General features: G+C 44.5%; 1 protein-coding gene across 2 annotated transcripts in view; it reads right to left on the minus strand.

Annotated features, from left to right (window-relative positions):
* LOC129816650 (transmembrane protein 163-like) overlaps nt 1-23222 on the minus strand; it is a 117637-nt gene that overhangs the window by 75147 nt on the left and 19268 nt on the right. For both annotated transcript variants that reach the window (XM_055871395.1, XM_055871394.1), the window contains exon 2: nt 6976-7095. In XM_055871395.1, the coding sequence (XP_055727370.1) occupies nt 6976-7095 (120 nt within the window). The remainder of the gene's footprint in view (nt 1-6975; nt 7096-23222) is intronic.

Consider the following 23222-nt stretch of genomic DNA (forward strand, 5'->3'; position numbering starts at 1 on the left):
AGAGAAAGACATTTTCCAATCTAAATCATAAGCCAAGAAACAAATTGAGAAAACAAAATCAGTCATGTCTGTTGTTTTGGTCCGGCCCCAGATTTTCACCAACAACACAGCCGATATTCTCCTTGGCCAGCCAGCGGGGGAAATATCTTCTGGCATGACGCATCTACCCCTGACAGGACTCCGCTGGAATGTCACCACATGCCTCCTCTATTGCCTGGAGAAGGGTCATACGTTCATGGGGTTTGCGATCATACACCTTACACCGCCATGCTGAAAACAACTCCTCAATGGGGAATATGGTGGGAGATAGAGAATTGTAAACCTGGGATGGTCACGGAACCAGTTGCGGACCTGAGCAGCCTGATGGAAACTCACATTGTCCCAAATTAGAACATACATTTGCTGCTCAGGATCACCTGGTCCTCTCTGCTCTGGCTGAAAAAGATTGTCATGTAAGGTGTTCAGGAAATGAAGGAGATGGGCAGTGTTGTATCGTCCAAGAGTGGCATGGCGGTGGAGGACCCCATTGTGGCTCATATCTGCGCATATGGTGACATTTCCCGGCACGATGGCGCGTTGACCAATGATGTTCCTTCCTCTCTATTCCTCCTCATCTTCGCTAAATTGAATCCAGCCTCATCTATGAATGTGAGTTTCTGGGGGATGGGACTTGCATCCAACTCCATGATTCTCTAAAATGACAGTAAATACTGTAATTGCTTTATAATAAAGTTCACTGGCAACATCAATGAGTCTCTAATGTTTTAAGAGTGTAATACTAGTACATTACTTACTTGCACATATTTGTACCGTTTATCCTTCGCTCTTTGGGAATTTCTTTCAAATGGGACTGTAGATTTGCTTCATCCGGAGATGGTGTTTCTTAAGGATGCGAGCTATGGGTGATAAACTCACTCTGATGTTTTATTTTTATTTTTTTTATTTTTCCGTTATTTTACCAGGTAAGTTGACTGAGAACACGTTCTCATTTGCAGCAACGACCTGGGGAATAGTTACAGGGGAGAGGAGGGGGATGAATGAGCCAATTGTAAACTGGGGATTATTAAGTGACCATGATGGTTTGAGGGCCAGATTGGGAATTTAGCCAGGACACCGGGGTTAACAACCCTACTCTTACGATAAGTGCCATGGGATCTTTAATGACCTCAGAGAGTCAGGACACCCGTTTAACGTCCCATCCGAAAGACGGCACCCTACACAGGGCAGTGTCCCCAATCACTGCCCTGGGACATTGGGATATTTTTTAGACCAGAGGAAAGAGTGCCTCCTACTGGCCCTCCAACACCACTTCCAGCAGCATCTGGTCTCCCATCCAGGGACTGACCAGGACCAACCCTGCTTAGCTTCAGAAGCAAGCCAGCAGTGGTATGCAGGGTGGTATGCTGCTGGCATGGAAGATGGCAGGGTTTTCAATAATCTGTTGTTATGGCATTATTTTCAACTACCATTTGCACAATGGCAGCCTGCTGTTTGTCTGTAAATAAACACTTTATACCACCACGTAGTGGTCGTCTTTCAGTTCTACAAAAACTAAAAAGCATGCAGTACAGTAAACACTACAGTCATACAGTACACAAGATAAACATGTTACGAAGTAGTATAGCTCCCAATTTCATACATACAGTAATACATGTAACATTGACTTTGTGTCCCCTTACAATATTTATTGATTTATGTTGCACTACTGTCAAGTAGTAAAAGTAGTAGAGAGGTCCAATGTCTGCAGTACAAACCTCTTCTCATTGTGGAACTTCCGGATGATGGATGCTACGATGAAGGACTCTCTGCCCAGCCTCTCTCAAGGTCAAACCATGGTTGACCACATGGTCCACCACAGTCGCCCAAATTTCATCAGAGATTACTCTCCTTGTTCTTCCTCCACCTCTACCTCCACCTCCACCTCCAGCTCCACCTCTCTCTGCCAAGTTCGCTTCCATTGTTCTCCAAGCACAGGAGTACTCACCTGTGGCCTTCTTATCCATACCAACGGTTTGATTGCAAAATGAACATTTACGCAATTAGTGTGTGAACATGTGAAGAGAGAAAGGGATCAATTGTTAATTGAGCTTAGCTTGTTGTGTTGCTTTTAATTTCCACACAATATATTTTAGTTGTGAAGGTTATGCCGAAGCTAGAGAATTATGTGTTGTGTTTTTCCAAACGTTTGTTATAGAATTGCAATCTGAGTGTAAAGCAAAACATGTTGCAGATTTGGTGTATGGTTCTGCTAAATGAGTTACAGGTTTGGGTCATTGTGCTTCATGGGCCAGTTTTAGTGTGTAAACTATTGGGAAAAACTGTATTAGAAACCTTGGGAAAAACTGTATTAGAAACCTTGGGAAAAACTGTATTAGAAACCTTGGGAAAAACTGTATTAGAAACCTTGGGAAAAACTGTATTAGAAACCTTGGGAAAAACTGTATTAGAAACCTTGGGAAAAACTGTATTAGAAACCTTGGGAAAAACTGTATTAGAAACCAACCCAATAAAATAGCATCAGATGGAAATGTATGCCTTATCCACTACAAAGAACAGAATATTATATGAAAATATAATTTTATAAGAATGGAAAACTAATAATCTTCTGGCTATCAGGGGCTCCTGATAGCCTTGCCTAGTTAAATAAATATATTTGACTTGCCTAGTTAAATAAAGGTTAAATATTATTATTTATTTTTTAATCTGGTAATCTTCTAAAGATGGGAATGCATTCATTCCCCTATATTCCACTGCTCTAAAAGCACTTCTGATGCTGCACTTTGGCTGTAAGTGAGCTAATTAGATTTGAAGTTGATGAGAAAATACTGAGAGGACGGAGAAGGAGGTGCACTGAGCCTGGAGGCACGGCGGATTGTGAAAGCCATCTAATGTTTAATTTAAAACCAGGGGGAAGGCTGGAGGTCTAGGAGCAACATACTGCAGGAAACGCCACACCAACTTGGAAGGCAGTGATTCCAGGTGAAGGGCTACCTCTACGACGTAAGTGTTCTCAAATCAGATCATTCATTCTTCAGATCATCCATCACTTTTGGATATATTTTTCCCAATGTTCAATATACAGCACGATACGGGAAAATAATAATAATAGCATTTTTTTAACCAAATATTGAGATTATATTTTAGATTTGGATCAAAACACTTGAGTGAACTTTTGGAATAATATAATTAAAATGAGCATTCTATGGTTGGTGTTGCTTGGCATAACTAACGACATAGACAGGTACAGTAAAAGTTGTTGTGACAGGGTATGAACCAAAGTACTGGTCAGAGTTTCACAGGGGATTTGAATGTTACATTCATGGTGTTTAAAATAAATTGCAGCCTTTTGCAATATGGATATTGCACATGCCAATATTGCAATTTCGATAAAAAATGTATTCATTGTGCAGCCCTAATATACAGATTTCTGTGAACATTTGCCTGCACTAAACTGTTTTACTACCTGTGAGAGAATGTCCCTTATACATGCATGTGTGCACAAAGTTATTTTAATGAGAACTGCATAACCAATAAGCAGAATTGTTGAGTGTTTATTTTTAACTCCAGTGGTTGTGTTCAGACTGAGTTAAAGCCCAACCAGATCTCTCTCCACATTCAGACCGGAATCATCTGGACCACCCATAACAGTAGTCACATGAGACTGCACTGGTGTGCTTTATTCATCCTGTCTCTGTGTGTCTCTGTGTGTGTCTCTGTGTGTCTCTCTGTGTGTCTCTCTGTGTGTCTCTCTGTGTGTCTCTCTGTGTGTCTCTCTGTGTGTGTCTCTGTGTGTGTCTCTGTGTGTGTCTCTGTGTGTGTCTCTGTGTGTGTCTCTGTGTGTGTCTCTGTGTGTGTCTCTGTGTGTGTCTCTCTCTATCTCTGTCTCTGTCTCTGTCTCTCCCTGTCTCTCTCTCTCTATCCCAATCTCTCCTTCTCATTTCAATTTCCCTCTCCCTGCTCTCTCCTGCTTCTCCCCCCCCCCCCCTCTCTCTCTCTCTCTACGTCTCTCTCTCCTTCGCTCTCCCTCCTCACATAACATCAAATGGAACCAGACAGAGGGACAGATTTATCAAGCAGCACACCATTTGTCACCCCCCCAGAATACTTCTACAATCCCTAACAGGGCTGTAGGCTATCTTAAATCAGCTTGTTGAGAAGAACACTCTCTTTGAATATTGAGCAGCTTTGCTATTATACAATGCTCTCTCAGCAGGCAGAACAGTGATGCACCATATCTAAACCTATTATGCCTGGCCTTTGCACAACGGAATATTATGTGTTATATTGTTAATGAGATATCTATTCCGTTAATGTTGTGTCTGAGTGGGTCTCAAAGAAAGTTAAATTATGAATTGGTGAAACTTCGAAGGCAAAGACTACGGAAGATAGATCAGACACAATAATTTAAAGGCTTTCAGTCATCGTCTGGCATCACACAATCCCACAGATACTGTCTATGATAATAAAGACACATTGCTGAACTCCATAGTTAATGCAGGCCTAGCATTTGTTGAACAGACGAGAAATTCCTTTCAAATCCTCGCCTCATTTGCCTCTTTGTCAATATATATTTTAATTTTACAATGTCAATGTCACTAGTCTGGAAGGTGCAACAACAGAATATACACCGAGTGTACAAAACATTAGGAACACCTTCCTACTATTGAGCACCCCCATTTTGCCCTCAAAACAGCCTCAATTACAAGGTGTCGAAAGCGTTCCACAGGAATGCTGGCCCATGTTTCCGCCAATGCTTCCCACAGTTGTGTCAAGTTGGCTTGATGTCATTTGGGTGGTGGACCATTCTTGATACACACAGGAAACTGTTGAGTGTGAAAAACCCAGCAGCATTGTAGTTCTTGATATAAACTGGTGCGCCTGGCACCTACTACCATACTCTGTTCAAAGGCACTTAAATCTTTCACCCTCTGAATGGCACACATACACAATCCATGTCTCAATTGTCTCAAGGCTTAAAAATCCTTCTTCTTTAACCTGTCTCCTCCCCTTCATCTACACTGATAGAAGTGGATTTAATAAGTGACATCAATAAGGGATCATAATTTTCACCTGGATTCACCTGGTCAGTCTATGTCATGGAAAGAGCAGGCGTTCATAATGTTTTGTACACTCAGTATAGATAAAGTTTCTGCCACCATAGACATGCATTACTATGTGGATAACCAAGCTGTTTGGATCCAAATGTCCCTCTCTAATTTCTGCCTGATATGCTTCCTGTTTCATCCAGAATGTGAGGATTTAACATAAACCGTAGTATGGCAGATACGATGGAAGAATTATGATAGAATTCAGCCCTATAGTGACATTTGACAAGAACAGATTGTATCTTTGTATTGTCATCTTGCCTCTCTGAACAACATACTCAATCATACGGTATGTAGCCAAGTCCATTATATGAGCATTGTGCGTTATCCTATGGTTATGGCTGTGAAACCCTATCTAGCCCAAGGACGGTCCATTTGGAAATTCAGCTTTGTGGAGGCCATTTCAATTCAAGTCTTAACAACACAAGGACCAAACAAGCTTAACAAAACACACAGCTGTGTGATGAGGCTACACTAAAAAGCAGGTATGGTGAGAATACACAGGAACAGTCTTATGGTGGCGAGAGTCCAAATAAATGTTAGGCTGTGTGTACTGCGTGTGGCCTATCCTTCCCACTGCTGAACAGAACCACGCTGTGCATCTGTGCTGCTAATATTCATTGTGCTTATCACTGAAAAACTCTCAATCTCTCCAAAAACTCTTGTCCAGTCCATTCAGTAGTCAGATTTTCTGATCATTTCGTCTCATCTCATTTTAGTCAAGTAGTTTGAAAAATCATTTTTGTTTAGTTGTAGTTTTTTCTGGGTCTATTTAAAATCACTTATAGTCTCGTCAATTGCCACAGAAAAATAGGTGTTTGGGGAGATGAATTCTACAAGTTCAGTTTGAGGATGTTCTTGGAGCAGATGTCTCAGAGTGATATAGGACATAGGACAGGAAATGTCCCTGACAACAAACTCCATTTCCATATCCTAGATGCTGAACACAGATGTCCCATCAATTCCCAGAATGCACTGCGACTTTGCCTCGGCTCATCTGTCTATTCCCTGGTCCTTAGACTGGTGTGTGGCGAGGACAGAATATTAATTACCCCGGTCGATAACGAACTAACAATGTTCAAGCCCATTTATAACAAGTTAACCCTGTTGCTCAGCCATTGTGAATGACAAAGTGGCTCCGGGCTTACTGCATGCAGTCAGTCTGCCAGTCTGCATGTCTACAGTCAAACATCTGTCAGTGAAAAAATGTTTTTTTCTACCCTTGTTTTTTCTCTTGAATCTACACCCCAGAATACAACAAGGGGAATGAGTCAACGTGAAGTGAACTTTTTGACATGTGGTGACTAGCAATGAATGACAGCACTGCAAACTTATTTTCAAGAATTTCAGGTGATTTGGCCAGCTTTCTTTCACAGTGCATTGTGAAGGCTTCAAAATAACTACAATTTACAATATTATGAACAGGAGTTCGATTTGGCCTTCTGTTCTATCTGTTGCTCTTTCTGTTGTTTTCTGACAGTAATGCCAATCTGCCAGCAGGTTGGTTTGGATTTCAAATGCTATTTTTCCCACTCATTCTTTCTTTTGATCTTTTTCCTGTTGGACTGAGTTCTAATTTAGTGTAACAAAATTACAAAATATACTTAATATAATATACTTTTATTTACTTGGTTTAAAACCAATGTTTAGTCAATGGTTGAAATGCATTGGAAATCATTGGATGAAGGGCACTACCTAATGAATAACTACCTAGGCCTGAAGCAACCTAACAGCAGTGCTCATCAAGAAACATCCAGAACCACAGTCACTCAGGGAGAGTCACTTAACAATATAGGACTGTTGAAGGACACCAGGCTACAGTGAATAATACAACACCATTAAAGGACACCATTAAATGGTATGTACTCACTGAAGGCTGCCACTGCCAGGATGATTGTCACCACGATGGAGATCCAAGACACCCACAATGCCTTCTTCCTGTAGTTCTGAGCCTCGTGGGGCTTTAGTCGCATGCTGCTCTCCAGCAGGCCTGTAGAGAGGTGAGAAACTGGGATTAATAGCTACCCCCATGCACGTCTAGCCAAAGGCAGGAGGTAAACAATGCGCTACAACAAGGGCTAATTAACACTGCTTCAAACCACAATGGAGTTAGTTCTTCTCCTTCCCCTTCTCCCAGCCAGCCAAGAAAGCACTTGAGGATGTCATTTGCAGTGTTGCAGGAAGGTAAAGGGTGGATGAATCCCAGTGAGCTACAACAAGGCTACAGATAATTAGCTCGACTAAAAGCTTCTCAGGAGACGCCAGGGTTCACTAATTTGTTGTTCTCTCTGATAAAGGGTGAATTAAGTTTGCTGTTGCAAAGGTAGTTAAGTGCTGACAGGTGGCGGTGTGATTGCCGATCCATGAAGACAGACTGCTAACAAGAGAAGGCACAGAGAGAGAGAGAGGGGAAGGGGAGAGAGAGAGAGCCTCTGATCACCGCCCCTGTCAGCCACCCTGATAGCACTCCTGACAACCCCCCCCCCCACACACCCACTAAGGACATACACAAGCCACAGATTGTACTCCTTATGGACTCAAACGGGAAATACACTGCTCAAAAAAATAAAGGGAACACTTAAACAACACAATGTAACTCCAAGTCAATCACACTTCTGTGAAATCAAACTGTCCACTTAGGAAGCAACACTGATTGACAATACATTTCACATGCGGTTGTGCAAATGGAATAGACAAAAGATGGAAATTATAGGCAATTAGTAAGACACCCCCAAAAAAGGAGTGATTCACAACCCCCACCTGTGGACGTCGGGCCCTCATACCACCCTCATGGAGTCTGTTTCTGACCGTTTGAGCAGACATGCACATTTGTGGCCTGCTGGAGGTCATTTTGCAGGGCTCTGGCAGTGCACCTCCTTGCACAAAGGCGGAGGTAGCGGTCCTGCTGCTGGGTTGTTGCCCTCCTACGGCCTCCTCCACGTCTCCTGATGTACTGGCCTGTCTCCTGGTAGCGCCTCCATGCTCTGGACACTACGCTGACAGACACAGCAAACCTTTTTGCCACAGCTCGCATTGATGTGCCATCCTGGATGAGCTGCACTACCTGAGCCACTTGTGTGGGTTGTCGACTCCGTCTCATGCTACCACTAGAGTGAAAGCACCGCCAGCATTCAAAAGTGACCAAAACATCAGCCAGAAGCATAGGAACTGAGAAGTGGTCTGTGGTCACCACCTGCAGAACCACTCCTTTTTTGGGGGTGTCTTACTAATTGCCTATAATTTCCACCTTTTGTCTATTCCATTTGCACAACCGCATGTGAAATTTATTGTCAATCAGTGTTGCTTCCTAAGTGGACAGTTTGATTTCACAGAAGTGTGATTGGATGATGTTGGAAGATAGATGGGAGGGGTTGGGTGGAGCTGAAGGGTGGGACTAATAACAAGATAAACAATGTAGGGCATACGGGATCTGTGAAATGTGTATAGGTGCGGAGCTTTTGTGAAATAGCACAGTTACAAGTGGAAATAAAATTGGATGGACAACAGAAATAGAGGAAGGACTAAGAACAAATAAGAGAGAACTATTGTAAAGTGGACTGTGTCTGTAAGATAGGTATAAGATGTAGAAATTGAAGGTAAAAGCAGAAGTGTTTATAAGTTTACTCCAATTGGGGGATTGGTGGTAGGGTCGTGGGGAATAATAATAAAGGCATATTCTTTAAAAAAGTATGTATGTCTATATAGGTATGTGTATGTATATATGTGTATATTTATGCATACGTGTATGGATATATATATTTACCCAAAAAAATATGGGGGAATGGAAATGATGCAGACAATTACATTGGAAGCAACATTCTTTCCGCAATACTAAGCTGATCCACCCCTAAAAAAAAACAAGAAAAAAAAAGTGACCAAAACATCAGCCAGGAAGCATAGGAACTGAGAAGTGGTCTGTGGTCACCACCTGCAGAATCACTCCTTTTTTGGGGGTGTCTTACTAATTGCCTATAATTTCCACCTTTTGTCTATTCCATTTGCACAACCGCATGTGAAATTTATTGTCAATCAGTGTTGCTTCCTAAGTGGACAGTTTGATTTCACAGAAGTGTGATTGACTTGGAGTTACATTGTGTTGTTTAAGTGTTCCCTTTATTTTTTTGAGCAGTGTATATACAAGAAAACGTACTTTTCCCCAAACACACAGTGTCTAAACTCTGGTGACCAAACACCAAGCGCGCCCTAGACCTTCTGTCTGAGGACCAGTTAGGGTCACCTAGCCACATAATAATACACACAGGCACAAACAACCTGAGAACACTGCAGGAAAGTGTGGCAACAGCACTCAAGGGAGTGATTGAAAAAGCTAGGCCCCCTCAGATCAGACCTATACACTAGCCCAAGCCAATGTCATGTACCAGATGCTCAGCAGGCTCTGCTCACACTTACTGGTCTGAGGCCAAACCACACCACTAACAATATTGGACACTTTATAGGACACAAAGATTTCACTATCTCATCCTGGAATATTCAAGGCCTGAGGACAATGTCATCCTAGAAGAAACATGGTATAGAGGAGATGGACCCACTGGTTGCCCTCAAGGTTACAGAGAACTGGTAGTCCCATCCACCAAACTATCAGGTGTGAAACAGGGAAGGGACTCGGGGAGTATGCTAATTTGGTATAGAGCAGACCTAAATCACTCTATTAAATTATTCGAAACAGGTACATTTTACATTTGGCTAGAAATTCAAAAGGAAATGATCTCAACAGAGAAAAATGTCCTCCTGTGTGCTACCTATATCCCCCACTAGAATCCCGATACTTTAATGAAGACAGCTTCTCCATCCTGGAGGGGGAAATCAATAATTTCCAGGCCTAGGGACATGCCCTGGTTAGTCTATGATGACCTAAATGTCAGAACTGAACAAGAACCTGACACCCTTAGCCCACAGGGGGACAAACACCTACCTGGAGGTGACATATATCCCCTTAGGCACAACTATGACAACATAACCAACAAAAACAGGTCACAACTCCTGCAGCTCTGTTGCACGCTGGGTATGTACATCAATGGTAGGCTTCGAGGGGACTCCTATGGTAGGTACACTTACAGCTCATCTCTTGGCAGTAGTACTGTGGACTACTTTATCACTGACCTCAACCCAGAGTCTCTCAGAGCATTCACAGTCAGTCCACTGACACCCCTATCAGATCACAGCAAAATCACAGTCTACTTGAACAGAGCAATAGTCAGTCATGAGGCATCAAAGCCAAAGGAACTGATTAGTATTAAGAAATGCTATAGATGGAAGGAATGTAGTGTGGAAACCTACCAAAAAACAATTAGGCAACAACAAATTCAATCCGTTTTAGACTACTTCCTGGACAAAACGTTCCACTGTAATAATGAAGGCATAAACTTGGCAGTAGAAAACCTAAACAGTATCTAAAATCTAAAAATGTCAAACAGAAAACCAAAGAAAATTAACAACAATGACAAATGGTTTGATGAAAATCTAAGAATGAAATTGAGAAACCTGTCTAACCAATAACATAGAGACGTATAAAACCTGAGTCTACACCTTCACTATGGTGAATCACTAAAACAATACAGAAATACACCACAGAAAAATAACAGCACGTTAGAAATCAGCTCAATGTAATGGAAGAATCCATAGACTCTAACCACTTCTGGGAAAATTGGAAAAATCTGAACAAACAACAATACAAAGAGTTATCTATCCAAAACGGAGATGTATGGATTAACCACCATCTTTTTGATCCGAAAACAAAGAACAAACAGAAAAAACATATACATGAGCAAATGCAAATCTCAGAATCAACTATTAAAGACAACCAGAACTGTCACGCCCTGGCCTTAGTATTCTTTGTTTTCTTTATTATTTTAGTTAGGTCAGGGTGTGACATGGGGAATGTTTGTGTTTTGTTGGTTTTGGGTGTTTCTATGGTAAAGGGGTTGTTGGGTGTAGTATATGGGTTTGTGTTGAGTACATGTGTCTAGCGTTGTCTATGTATGTTTAGTTGTCTAGGAGAGTCTATGGTTACCTGAATGAGTTCCCAATTAGAGACAGCTGATTTCGGTTGTCTCTGATTGGGAGCCTTATTTAGGGTAGCCATAGGCTTTCATTTGTTGTGAGTAGTTGTCTATGTGATACGTTTGTAGCCTGTGTGTGCACATCGTTGTTTAGCTTCACGATCGTTTTCTTGTTTTGTTTAGTTCGTAAGTGTGTTTGTTTCGTTTGCCTTCTTCTTCAATAAAAAGGAGATGGCTTATTTTCCTAAAGCTGCGTTTTGGTCCGTCAATCCTCCACACGATCGTGACAGAACTACTCACCAATACAGGACCAAGCGGCATGGAAAGCGGCAACAGGACCCACCTACACAGGATTCGTGGACATGGGAGGAGATACTGGATGGTAAGGGGCCGTGGGCACAACCGGGAGAATATCGCCTTCCTCGTGAAGAGCTGGAGGCAGCTAAAGCCGAGAGGAGGCGATATGAGGAGGCAGCACGGAGACAAGGCTGGAAGCCCGTGAGTACAACCCAAAAATTTCTTGGGGGGGGCCTTAAAGGGAGTGTGGCGAAGTCAGGTAGGAAACCTGCGCCTACTCCCTGTACTTACCGTGGAGAGCGAGAGTACGGGCAGACACCGTGTTACGCAGTAGAGCGCACGGTGTCTCCTGTACGCGTGCATAGCCCGGTTCGGTACATTTCAGCTCCACGTATCGGCCGGGCTAGACTGAGCGTTGAGCCGTATGTCATGAAGCCGGCCCAACGCATCTGGTCACCAGTGCGTCTCCTCGGGCCGGCGTACATGGCACCAGCCTTACGCATGGTGTCCCCGGTTCGCCTACATAGGCCGGTGCGGGTTTTTCCACCTCCCCGCACTGGTCAGGCGACGGGGAGCATACAACCAGGTAGGGTTGGGCGGGCTCGGCGCTCAAGGGAGCCAGTACGCCTGCACGGTCCGGTATTTCCGGCGCCACCTCCCCGCCCCAACCCAGTACCACCAGTGCCTCCTCCACGCACTAGCTATATGGTGCGTGTCTCCAGCCCTTTACCACCAGTGCCTAAACCACGCACCAAGCCTCCTGTGTGTCCCCAGAGTCCTGTGCGTCCTGTTGCTGCTCCCCGCACTAGCCCTGAGATGCGTGTCCCCAGCCCGGTGCCACCAGTCCCGGCACCACGCACCAGGCCTACAGTGCGCCTCAGCCGGCAGGAGTCTGCCGTCTGCACAGCGATGCCTGAACTGCCCGTCTGCCAAGCGCCATCTGAGCCATCCGTCTCCCCAGCGCCATCTGAGCCATCCGTCTCCCCAGCGCCGTCTGAGCCATCCGTCTGCCATGAGCCTGCAAAGCCGCCCGTCTGCCATGAGCCTGCAAAGCCGCCCGTCTGCCATGAGCCTACAGAGCCGTCCGCCAGACAGGAGCCGCTAGAGCCGCCCACCAGACAGGAGCCGCTAGAGCCGCCCGCCAGACAGGATCTGCCAGAGCCGCCCGCCAGACAGGATCTGCCAGAGCCGCCAACCAGACAGGATCTGCCAGAGCCGCCAACCAGACAGGATCTGCCAGAGCCGCCAACCAGACAGGATCTGCCAGAGCCGCCAACCAGACAGGATCTGCCAGAGCCGCAAACCAGACAGGATCTGCCAGAGCCGCCAACCAGACAGGATCTGCCAGAGCCGCCAACCAGACAGGATCTGCCAGAGCCGCCAACCAGACAGGATCTGCCAGAGCCGCCAACCAGACAGGATCTGCCAGAGCCGCCAACCAGACAGGATCTGCCAGAGCCGCCAACCAGACAGGATCTGCCAGAGCCGCCAACCAGACAGGATCTGCCAGAGCCGCCAGCTAGCCATGAGCAGCCAGACCCGTCAGCTAGCCATGAGCAGCCAGATCCGTCAGCTAGCCATGAGCAGCCAGATCCGTCAGCTAGCCATGAGCAGCCAGATCCGTCAGCTAGCCATGAGCAGCCAGATCCGTCAGCCAGCCATGAGCAGCCAGATCCGTCAGCCAGCCATGAGCAGCCAGATCCGTCAGTCAGCCATGAGCAGCCAGATCCGTCAGTCAGCCATGAGCAGCCAGATCCGTCAGCTAGCCATGAGCAGCCAGATCCGTCAGCTAGCCATGAGCAGCCAGATCCGTCAGCTAGCCATGAGCAGCCAGATCCGTCAGCCAGCCATGAGCAGCCAGATCCGTCAGCCAGCCATGAGCAGCCAGATCCGTCAGCCAGCCATGAGCAGCCAGATCCGTCAGCCAGCCATGAGCAGCCAGATCCGTCAGCCAGCCATGAGCAGCCAGATCCGTCAGCCAGCCATGAGCAGCCAGATCCGTCAGCCAGCCATGAGCAGCCAGATCCGTCAGCCAGCCATGAGCAGCCAGATCCGTCAGCCAGCCATGAGCAGCCAGATCCGTCAGCTAGCCATGAGCAGCCAGATCCGTCAGCCAGCCATGAGCAGCCAGATCCGTCAGTCAGCCATGAGCAGCCAGATCCGTCAGTCAGCCATGAGCAGCCAGATCCGTCAGCTAGCCATGAGCAGCCAGATCCGTCAGCTAGCCATGAGCAGCCAGATCCGTCAGCTAGCCATGAGCAGCCAGATCCGTCAGCTAGCCATGAGCAGCCAGATCCGTCAGCCAGCCATGAGCAGCCAGATCCGTCAGCCAGCCATGGGCCGTCCCTCAGTCCGGAGCTGCAGTCCCTCAGTCCGGAGCTGCCGTTCCTCAGTCCGGAGCTGCCGTTCCTCAGTCCGGAGCTGCCGTTCCTCAGTCCGGAGCTGCCCCTTATCCTGGTGCTGCCCCTTATCCTGGTGCTGTCCCTTACCCTGGTACTGCCCCTTAGTTCGGAGCTGCCCCTGACCCTGGTACTGTCCCTTACCCTGGTACTGCCCCTTAGTCCGGAGCTGCCCCTTAGTCCGGAACTGCCCCTTAATGCAGTGGGGTTAATGTGGAGGGGGGTCATTTGGAGGAAGCTAAGGAGGCGGTTAGGGACTGTGGTGACGTGGGGACCACGACCAGAGCCGCTGCCGCCACCGTGGATGGAAGCCCACCCAGACCCTCCCCTAGACTGGTTAATGGTGCGTCCGGAGTTCGCACCTTAAGGGGGGGGTTATGTCACGCCCTGGCCTTAGTATTCTTTGTTTTCTTTATTATTTTAGTTAGGTCAGGGTGTGACATGGGGAATGTTTGTGTTTTGTTGGTTTTGGGTGTTTCTATGGTAAAGGGGTTGTTGGGTGTAGTATATGGGTTTGTGTTGAGTACATGTGTCTAGCGTTGTCTATGTATGTTTAGTTGTCTAGGAGAGTCTATGGTTACCTGAATGAGTTCCCAATTAGAGACAGCTGATTTCGGTTGTCTCTGATTAGGAGCCTTATTTAGGGTAGCCATAGGCTTTCATTTGTTGTGAGTAGTTGTCTATGTGATACGTTTGTAGACTGTGTGTGCACATCGTTGTTTAGCTTCACGATCGTTTTCTTGTTTTGTTTAGTTCGTAAGTGTGTTTGTTTCATTTGCCTTCTTCTTCAATAAAAAGGAGATGGCTTATTTTCCTAAAGCTGCGTTTTGGTCCGTCAATCCTCCACACGATCGTGACAAGAACCCACTGGATTCTCCAATTACATTGAATGAACTACAGGACAAAATACAAACCCTCCAACCGAAAAAGGCCTGTGGTGTTGATGGTATCCTCAACAAAATTATAAAATATACAAACCACAAATTACAATTGGCTATACTTAAACTCTTTCACATCATCGTTGGCTCTGGCATCTTCCCCAATATTTGGAACCATGGACTGATCACCCAAATCCACAATAGCGGAGACAAATTTGACCCCAATAACTACCGTCGGATATGTCAACAGCAACCTTGGGAAAATCTTTTGCATTATCATTAACAGCAGACTCGTACTTCTCCTCAGTAATAACAATGAACTGAGCAAACGTCAAACTGGCTTTTTACCAAATTACCGTATGACAGTCCACATACTCACCCTAATTCATAATCAAACCAACCAAAACAAAGGCAATGTCTCCTCATGCTTTGTTGATTTCAGAAAATCTTTTGACTCAATTTGGCATGATGGTCTCCAAATTGATTGAAAGTGGTGTTGGGGGAAAAACATATGACGTTATAAAATCCATGTACACAAACAACAAGTGTGAGGTTAAAATTGGCAAAAAACAAACACATTTCTTTCCACAGGGCTGTGGGGTGAGACAGGGATGCAGCTTAAGCCCCACCCTCTTCAACGTATATATCAATGAATTGGCGAGGGCACTAGAACAGTCTACAGCACCCGGCCTTACCCTACTAGAAACTGAAGTAAAATGTTTTCTGTTTGCTGATGATCTGGTGCTTCTGTCACCAACCAAGGAGGGCCTACAGCAGCACCTAGATCTTCTGCACAGATTGCACAGATAAGACTAAAAAAATGGTTGTCCAAAAAAGGTCCAGTTGCCAGGACCACAAATACAAATTCCATCTGTACACCGCTGCCCAAGAGCACACAAAAAAATATACATACCTCAGCCTAAACATCAGCGCCAAAGGCAACTTCCACAACGCTGTGAACGAGCTGAGAGATTTGGTACACCAATTAGGATATGGCTAAAAATACTTGAATCAGTTATAGAACCCATTGACCTTCATGGTTGTGAGGTCTGGGGTCCTCTCACCAACCAAAAATTCACAAAATGGGACAAACACTAAATTGAGACTGCATGCAGAATTCTGCAAAAATATAATCTGTGTACAAGGTAAAACACCAAATAATGCATGCAGAGTGGAATTAGGCCGATACCCGCTGATTATCAAAATCCAGAAAAGAGCTGTTTAAAAACCACCTAAAAGGAAGCGATTCCCAAACATTCCATAGCAAAGACATCACCTACAGAGAAATGAAACTGGAGATGAGTCCCCTAAGCAAGCTGGTCCTAGGGCTCTGTTCATAAACACAAATACACCCCACAGAGCCGCAGAACAGCAACACAATAAGACCCAACCAAATCATGAGAAAACAAAAAGACATTTACTTGACACATTGGAAAGAATTAACAAAAAAACTGAGCAAACTAGAATGCTATTTGGCCCTAAACACAGAGTAAACAGTGGCAGAATACCTGACCACTGTGACTGACCCAAACTTAAGGAAAGCTTTGACTATGTACAGCCTCAGTGAGCATAGCCTTGCTATTGAGAAAGGCCGCCGTAGGCCGACCTGGCTCTCAAGAGAAGACAGACTATGTGCACACGGCCCACAAAATGAGGTGGAAACTGAGCTGCACTTCCTAACCCCCTGCCAAATGTGTGACCATATTAGAGACACATATTTCCGGCAGATTACACAGATCTACAAAGAAATTGAAAACAAACCCAATTTTGATAAACTCCCATATCTACTGGGTTAAATACCAGAGCGTGCCATCAGAGCAGCAATATTTGTGACCTGTTGCCACAAGAAAAGGGCAACCAGTGAAGAACAAACACCATTGTAAATACAACCCATATTGTTGTTTATTTATTTTCGCTGTACTTTTAACTATTTGCACATAATATGACATTTGTAATGTCTTTATTCTTTCGGAACTTTTTTGAGTGTAATGTTTACTACTAATTTCTATTGTTTATTTCACTTTTGTTTATTATCTACTTCACTTGCTTTGGCAATGTTAACATATGCCAATAAAGCCCTGAAATGGAATTGGGGAAAAATGGAGAGAGCAGAGAGAGAGAGGGGGGAGAGAGAGAGGGGTGGAGAGATAGAGAGAGGGGTGAGAGAGACAGTGAGAGAGAGAGACAGACAGAGAGAGAGAGAGAGAGGGGAGAGAGAGGGTGGAGAGAGACAGGGGCGGAGAGAGAGAGAGAGAGAGAGAGAGAGAGAGAGAGAGAGAGAGAGAGAGAGAGAGAGAGAGAGAGAGAGAGAGGGGGGAGAGAGAGAGGAGAGAGAGATAGACAGAGAGAGAGAGAGAGAGAGAGAGGGGAGAGAGAGATGGGCGGAGAGAGAGAGAGGGAGAGAGAGAGAGAGAGAGAGAGAGAGAGATAGAGAGGTGAGAGAGAGATAGACAGAGACAGAGACAGAGACAGAGACAGAGAGACTTACAGCACAGAGACCCTCAATGTCTTGTTGCTTTTTGTGATATGTTTCTCTGTCTGCATGCTATGTCTTGCTTGTCCTGTGTTGCTGTGTGTGTGCTCACTGCTCGTTGATTGTCTGTTTTCTGATTGTTTTTAAAAACCTGCCCATGGACTGCAGTTGAAAATTTGCCGGTTGGCTAAAACCGGCACTTTTACTGAAACGTTGATTAATGTGCACTGTTACTGTAAAAAATAAAATAAACTCAAACTCAATACTAGATGTTGTGATTATGAATCCGGCAGTGCTTCCCTCTTCATTGCCATGTGGGTTTGTTTGAATAAGCACTAAGACGCTTAGCTCTTCATACACACTGACTGACAGGAGATCGTACCTACAGACATCATAATGGAAGAAAACTACAGGGAACCCCTCCTCTCATTGTACTCTCATCCTCGTCTCACTGATGACCAATTGACATAATCAAGAATTTTTTGTGTTACAGTCACAGCCACCAGAGGAAAAGGGTGAAATTCCCTGGGGGGACAATCGTAGTGAAATATTTACCAGCTCATATCTCATTCCCTTTACTCATTGATTTGAGTTCAGTGGGAGGCAGGAATGTTATGAGGACCACACAGATCTGACAACTTGTTGACCTCTGACCTGAAATCAGCTTGTAAAGCTGTGTATCAGCATCATTAGTTTTTCCAAACGGAAATCAAAGGGAATCACATGTTCAAGTGTCCTCAGCGGTGAGTCTCAAGCCAAGTCAGTCAGGGGTGAAAGTCAAATTAAAAATCCCCCTTACCCTCCATGGTATTCAGGTCAGCTTTAAGTAGGCTAGTTGGTAGTCGAGAGTCACATGGCCCAGCTCCATACAGTTCTTATAGGATAGAGTTAATAACAGCTCTCTCTCTCTCTTTCTGTGTGTGTGTGTGTGTGTGTGTGTGTGTGTGTGTGTGTGTGTGTGTGTGTGTGTGTGTGTGTGTGTGTGTGTGTGTGTGTGTGTGTGTGTGTGTGTGTGTGTGTGTGTGTGTGTGTGTGTGTGTGTGTGTGTGTGTGTGTGTGTGTGTGTGTGTGTGTGTGTGTGTGGAGGGAGGGAGGGAGGGAGGTTGTTGGGCACATGCTTCCACTGCTGATCCTAGATGTGGATCATGTGAGTTGAACGAAGCTGCATTCTTCCCTGATGTTCTCTTACTCACTTCCTCTAAACACACACACACACACACACACACACACACACACAACATAGATACTGATCCTACATTTGATGATAAACTACATACATCATACTTTCTTTTTCCCAGAATTACGGAGGGTAAAGATCACAGTCTGTAGGCTCGCTACGAAGTAGAACCATACAGTGTTCTTCGGTTTGTCCCCATAGGGCAGAGGTCAGCAACAGTGGACTCGTGGGCCACAACTTTTTTGGGGCCTGCCCAATGTGTTTATATAAGAAATCTGTCCCCAAGTATTCCCACAAATAAAAACAGGGAGGTGACCAAGGCTTTTCTCCCCGATTGCTCAGTTTGGCCGCGTGACCAGCTCTAGCAAGAGTGTTGGTGTTTCCAAACTTCTTCCATTTAAGAATGATGGAGGCCACTGTGTTTTTGGGGACCATCAATGCTGCAGAATCTTTTTGGTACCCTTCCCTAGATCTGTGACTCGACACAATCCTGTCTCTGAGCTTTACGAACAATTCCTTCAACCTCATGGCGGAAGGCGGAAGCTACTCCCCAGCAAAAGCTACTCCCCAGCGTGAGAAACAAGATTCTCTGGTCTGATGAAAACAAGATTGAACTCTTTGGCCTGAATGTCAAGCGTCACATTTGGAGAAAACCTGCCACCAAAATCAAGGGGTCTGATTACTTTCCGAATGCAATGTATATACTATGTCAGTACTGTACATGTAAAAATCATTAAGGGAATACGAGATACATGCACAAATATTCCCATATAGGTACAGTTTAAAACATTCTCACACATATTTTTAAATTGACCAGATTATTCAAAGTTTAAACACTGAGGTAAACACTCAGACACTATTTAAAGGAAAGAAAAAAAATTCTATCAATACTATCAAAATCTTATTCAGATTCAGAAGGGTTCTATGTAAAACCCTTCTTTCCTTCCAAAGGATCATCAAAGAACCCTTTCTTCAAAAAAAGGTTCTTACGATGAAAAAGGTTTTAGTTAAAACTCCTTGCCTTCCAAAGAACCCTCGTTTTAAGAGTGTGTTTAATTCATCCCATAGATCCATGCTGGTTTTGGGGATTAACTACATTACCTCACTACATGTTCATAATCTTCAACATACTCAAATTGGAAGTAATTCCAATTTTCGCCCTCTACTGAATATGTGATTAGATTCCCATGGCACTCTAGGCTATGACTGTAATCTCTCTAATAGAATGTTAATACATTTTCTGAAAAAACCCATAGAACCCTCCCTTTTAAAAGGGCAGGTTCGTATTTTTCATCATGAATCTTGTTCTGGAGGCAGCTCTGCAGTGGTCACTAGCTAGCACAGCCACAAAGTAATCTAATATGATTTTAAGCCTAACCTTGACCACACTGCTAACCCCAATGCCTAAACCTAACCTTAAATTAGACAACAACAAAAAAAACATGCATTTTTACAATATAGCCAATTTTGACTTTGCAGCTGGCCTATCTAAGTAAAGACTTGCCTAGTTAAATAAAGGTTAAATAAAAAATAAAATTCTAAGGGGAACTCGCTCAGTGCTGCCTGAAGGACAAGACTAAAGACAATAAACGTCAACCTGCTTTAAAAGGTGGTTCCAACATAATCTCGATTCACTCTGACATTCCACTCCTCCACACAGTCTCCTATATTGCCAGCTGTCGATCAAAAACACATAAATTATTCAAAGCACTGACTTGATTGGTTGGGGTGATTCCAGGTAACACATGATATTACAGATGGGAGGGTCTGAAGACTCGGAAACCTCATGTTAAAGCTATGAGAAGCAGGGAGGCACAGTTGTAGACACAGGCACAGAGATGGTACATCCAACATGTACTGTATATCTGTAGTGAACAACATGTACAGCTCTAACAATCTGTGCCATAAAGCTAGTCTCCTCTCTAGCTCTACTTCTGAGACTATGCATTCAGCCTTAACAGACATATTCAAATGACTGCAGTTCTGAAAGGCAGCAAGGCTACAGTATTGTATGTAAATGGGGGTGAGATGGAGTCAGCATATGTGGAGGGAATGGTGGTGGGGGTATGGGGCTCTACTGTTATAATGCAAACCGTTCAAAAACATGTCCTCCTTGATGTCCCTCTCTCTCTCATCTCTTTCCAGTGGGTATGTTTCAGACTCATCCCTATGGGCAACGAGCATCATTAAGGCTCTCTAACACATTGACTGGGCCTCATTAGAGAGCTTCAGCACCTACACTCTTAGAAAAAAAGCTTCCAAAATAGTTATTCGGCTGTCCTCCTTTTGGGTTCCATTTAAAACCTTCCGTGGAAAGGGTTCTACATGGAACCCAAAAGGGTTCTACCTGGAACCAAAAGGGTTCTACATGGAACCAAAAAGGCTTGTTCAAAAGGTTATCCTATGGGGACCACCGAAGAACCATTTTACGTTCTAGATATCACCTTTTTTTCTGAGTGTACAATCCTCTTACATAGAGTCTCTTCAGTTACCATCTCATTACATCTGCTCTGGTCACCCTATGACAGAGGCCTCAGTTGGGTATAGCTGGGCTAAACCATAGCTCAAGACCAAAAATGTAAGCTACATATAGGAAGACTAAAATCATTCCAATCCCGATTAAAATGCAGCGGCTGTTTAGAGTGTTGGTTATGGGCTGGCTTTAGGACCATGCGGAGAGCATCTCAGAGAGCAGCTGCCAGCCTGATGCCTTTCTCTCAGAGAGCAGAGACGTGCCAGACAGTTAGGCAGTGCACAAATTGAATTGATGTCAGCATTTGAACTCGGCCTTGTAAGCCTTGCGGCCAGCAACTGTTATTTTCACCGGTTACCTACACATTGATGTTGGCATAGGCTAGGGGAAGATAAGCATCCCCTAAAGTACATTTTATTAAATTTGTCAAAAGCAGCTATATAATTACTCATGCCTATACTTAATTAAATGAAAACATTCAAAATGCTACACCAGAGAGCATGATATGGCCACAGAGGATCATTATCTTCTTTTAAAAATGTACTGTGGATTGTTTAAAGCGCACAATTTGGGCAGAGCTCGCAGCAAATAGCCTACCAAATAGGCTAGCTGATTGTTGAGTTACTGCTACCAAATAGCTAGCTGACTGTTGAATTACTGCTACCAAATAGGCTAGCTGATTGTTGAGTTACTGCTACCAAATAGGCTAGCTGATTGTTGAGTTACTGCTACCAAATAGGCTAGCTGATTGTTGAGTTACTGCTACCAAATAGGCTAGCTGATTGTTGAGTTACTGCTACCAAATAGGCTAGCTGATTGTTGAGTTACTGCTACCAAATAGGCTAGCTGATTGTTGAGTTACTGCTACCAAATAGGCTAGCTGATTGTTGAGTTACTGCTACCAAATAGGCTGGCTGATTGTTGAGTTACTGCTACCAAATAGGCTAGCTGACTGTTGAGTTACTGCTACCAAATAGGCTGGCTGATTGTTGAGTTACTGCTACCAAATAGGCTAGCTGATTGTTGAATTACTGCTACCAAATAGGCTAGCTGATTGTTGAGTTACTGCTACCAAATAGGCTAGCTGATTGTTGAATTACTGCTACCAAAATGGCTAGCTGATTGTTGAGTTAGAGCGGTCAGTGAGAAGCAGTTAAATAGCCCTAGGCTTATCACAATATTTCAAAATACAATCGTAGGAAACATAGTTTAGAAAGCAAATGGCTATTGCTGAAAAGACAAGCCAAGGAAAAGACTCTAATCTGTCTCTACTTATCAAAATGTTCAACTCCCGATTGAGAGAACAGTAGTCTATCTTATAGGCACCAGCGGAGAACATTGGGCCATTTCCCCAGTGAGTGATGCATATTCACTGTCTTTATCATTGGTCCAGTGCCACTGGAAAGATTTGAGGGGTACAATTTCCTCCTCCAGGCTAGATGGATGTCATATTGTACAAAAGACCACATGCAAAGAAAGGAAAATAAAAGTATTTGATTAGATTGATGTCACTACGCTCTCAGACATGCTTTGTTCAGAACTGTCTGTTTTTCTAACAGTGATTGAGTTATATTTAAGCAATAAGGTACGAGGGTGTGTGTTATATGGCCAATATACCATAATATAGCATAATCCAAGATGGCGTAGCAGTCAGATGTCTTTGTCTTTGTCTTGTCTTGTCCCATGTATATATCTTTTTATATCTTTTTCTTCGCAATCTTTTTAATATTTTTCCTAACCTCAATTTCAAAATACTCTCCTGCAACCCGTCTCACCCAATGTGGTGTGGATCCGTTTATTTTTTTCTAAAGTATTTCTACTTACATCGGAACTCAACTGAAGCTAGCTAGCTAACTAGCTACCAGCTATCAGTCAGCTAACCACGGCCAGCGGTCATCAGCTAACCTTTAGCTCGGAAAGCTCTCGCCAGTTCGTACAACGCGTTTCAAACCAGAGCATATCGGACCTATTTTTCTCTCCATATCCCCGGATTCCTACCGCAAACTCTGAACCTTTTCATCTGGACCATCGCAGCTAGCTAACCGCAACCCGGGTTGACTACTCCTGGCTAACGTTTCCGTCCCGGAGCAAGCACCAATTAGCCTGGAGCTAGCCCATGCTAGGCCAATCTCCCGGGGAGGGCTCCTGGGCTACTCCTGAAGCACACTCCTCGGCTACAATATCCGGACCCCTTCTACTGCCGGTATGGGGCACAGAACCCCGCCGATCCTTCACGACTGGAATACCAACATAATCTGCCCGATGATTCCAACAGGCCCCTCAGGTGCGACGTCCCCTGAAGGCCCATTCTGCTAACCGCGGCCTGCTAGCTATCTAGAGCATATTGGACTGTTAGCTGATCCATCGGCCAGTTTCTTGGATCACTATACCCATTTTGCC

The sequence above is a fragment of the Salvelinus fontinalis genome, chromosome 19 (assembly GCF_029448725.1).
Source record: "Salvelinus fontinalis isolate EN_2023a chromosome 19, ASM2944872v1, whole genome shotgun sequence".
Classification (NCBI taxonomy): domain Eukaryota; kingdom Metazoa; phylum Chordata; class Actinopteri; order Salmoniformes; family Salmonidae; genus Salvelinus; species Salvelinus fontinalis.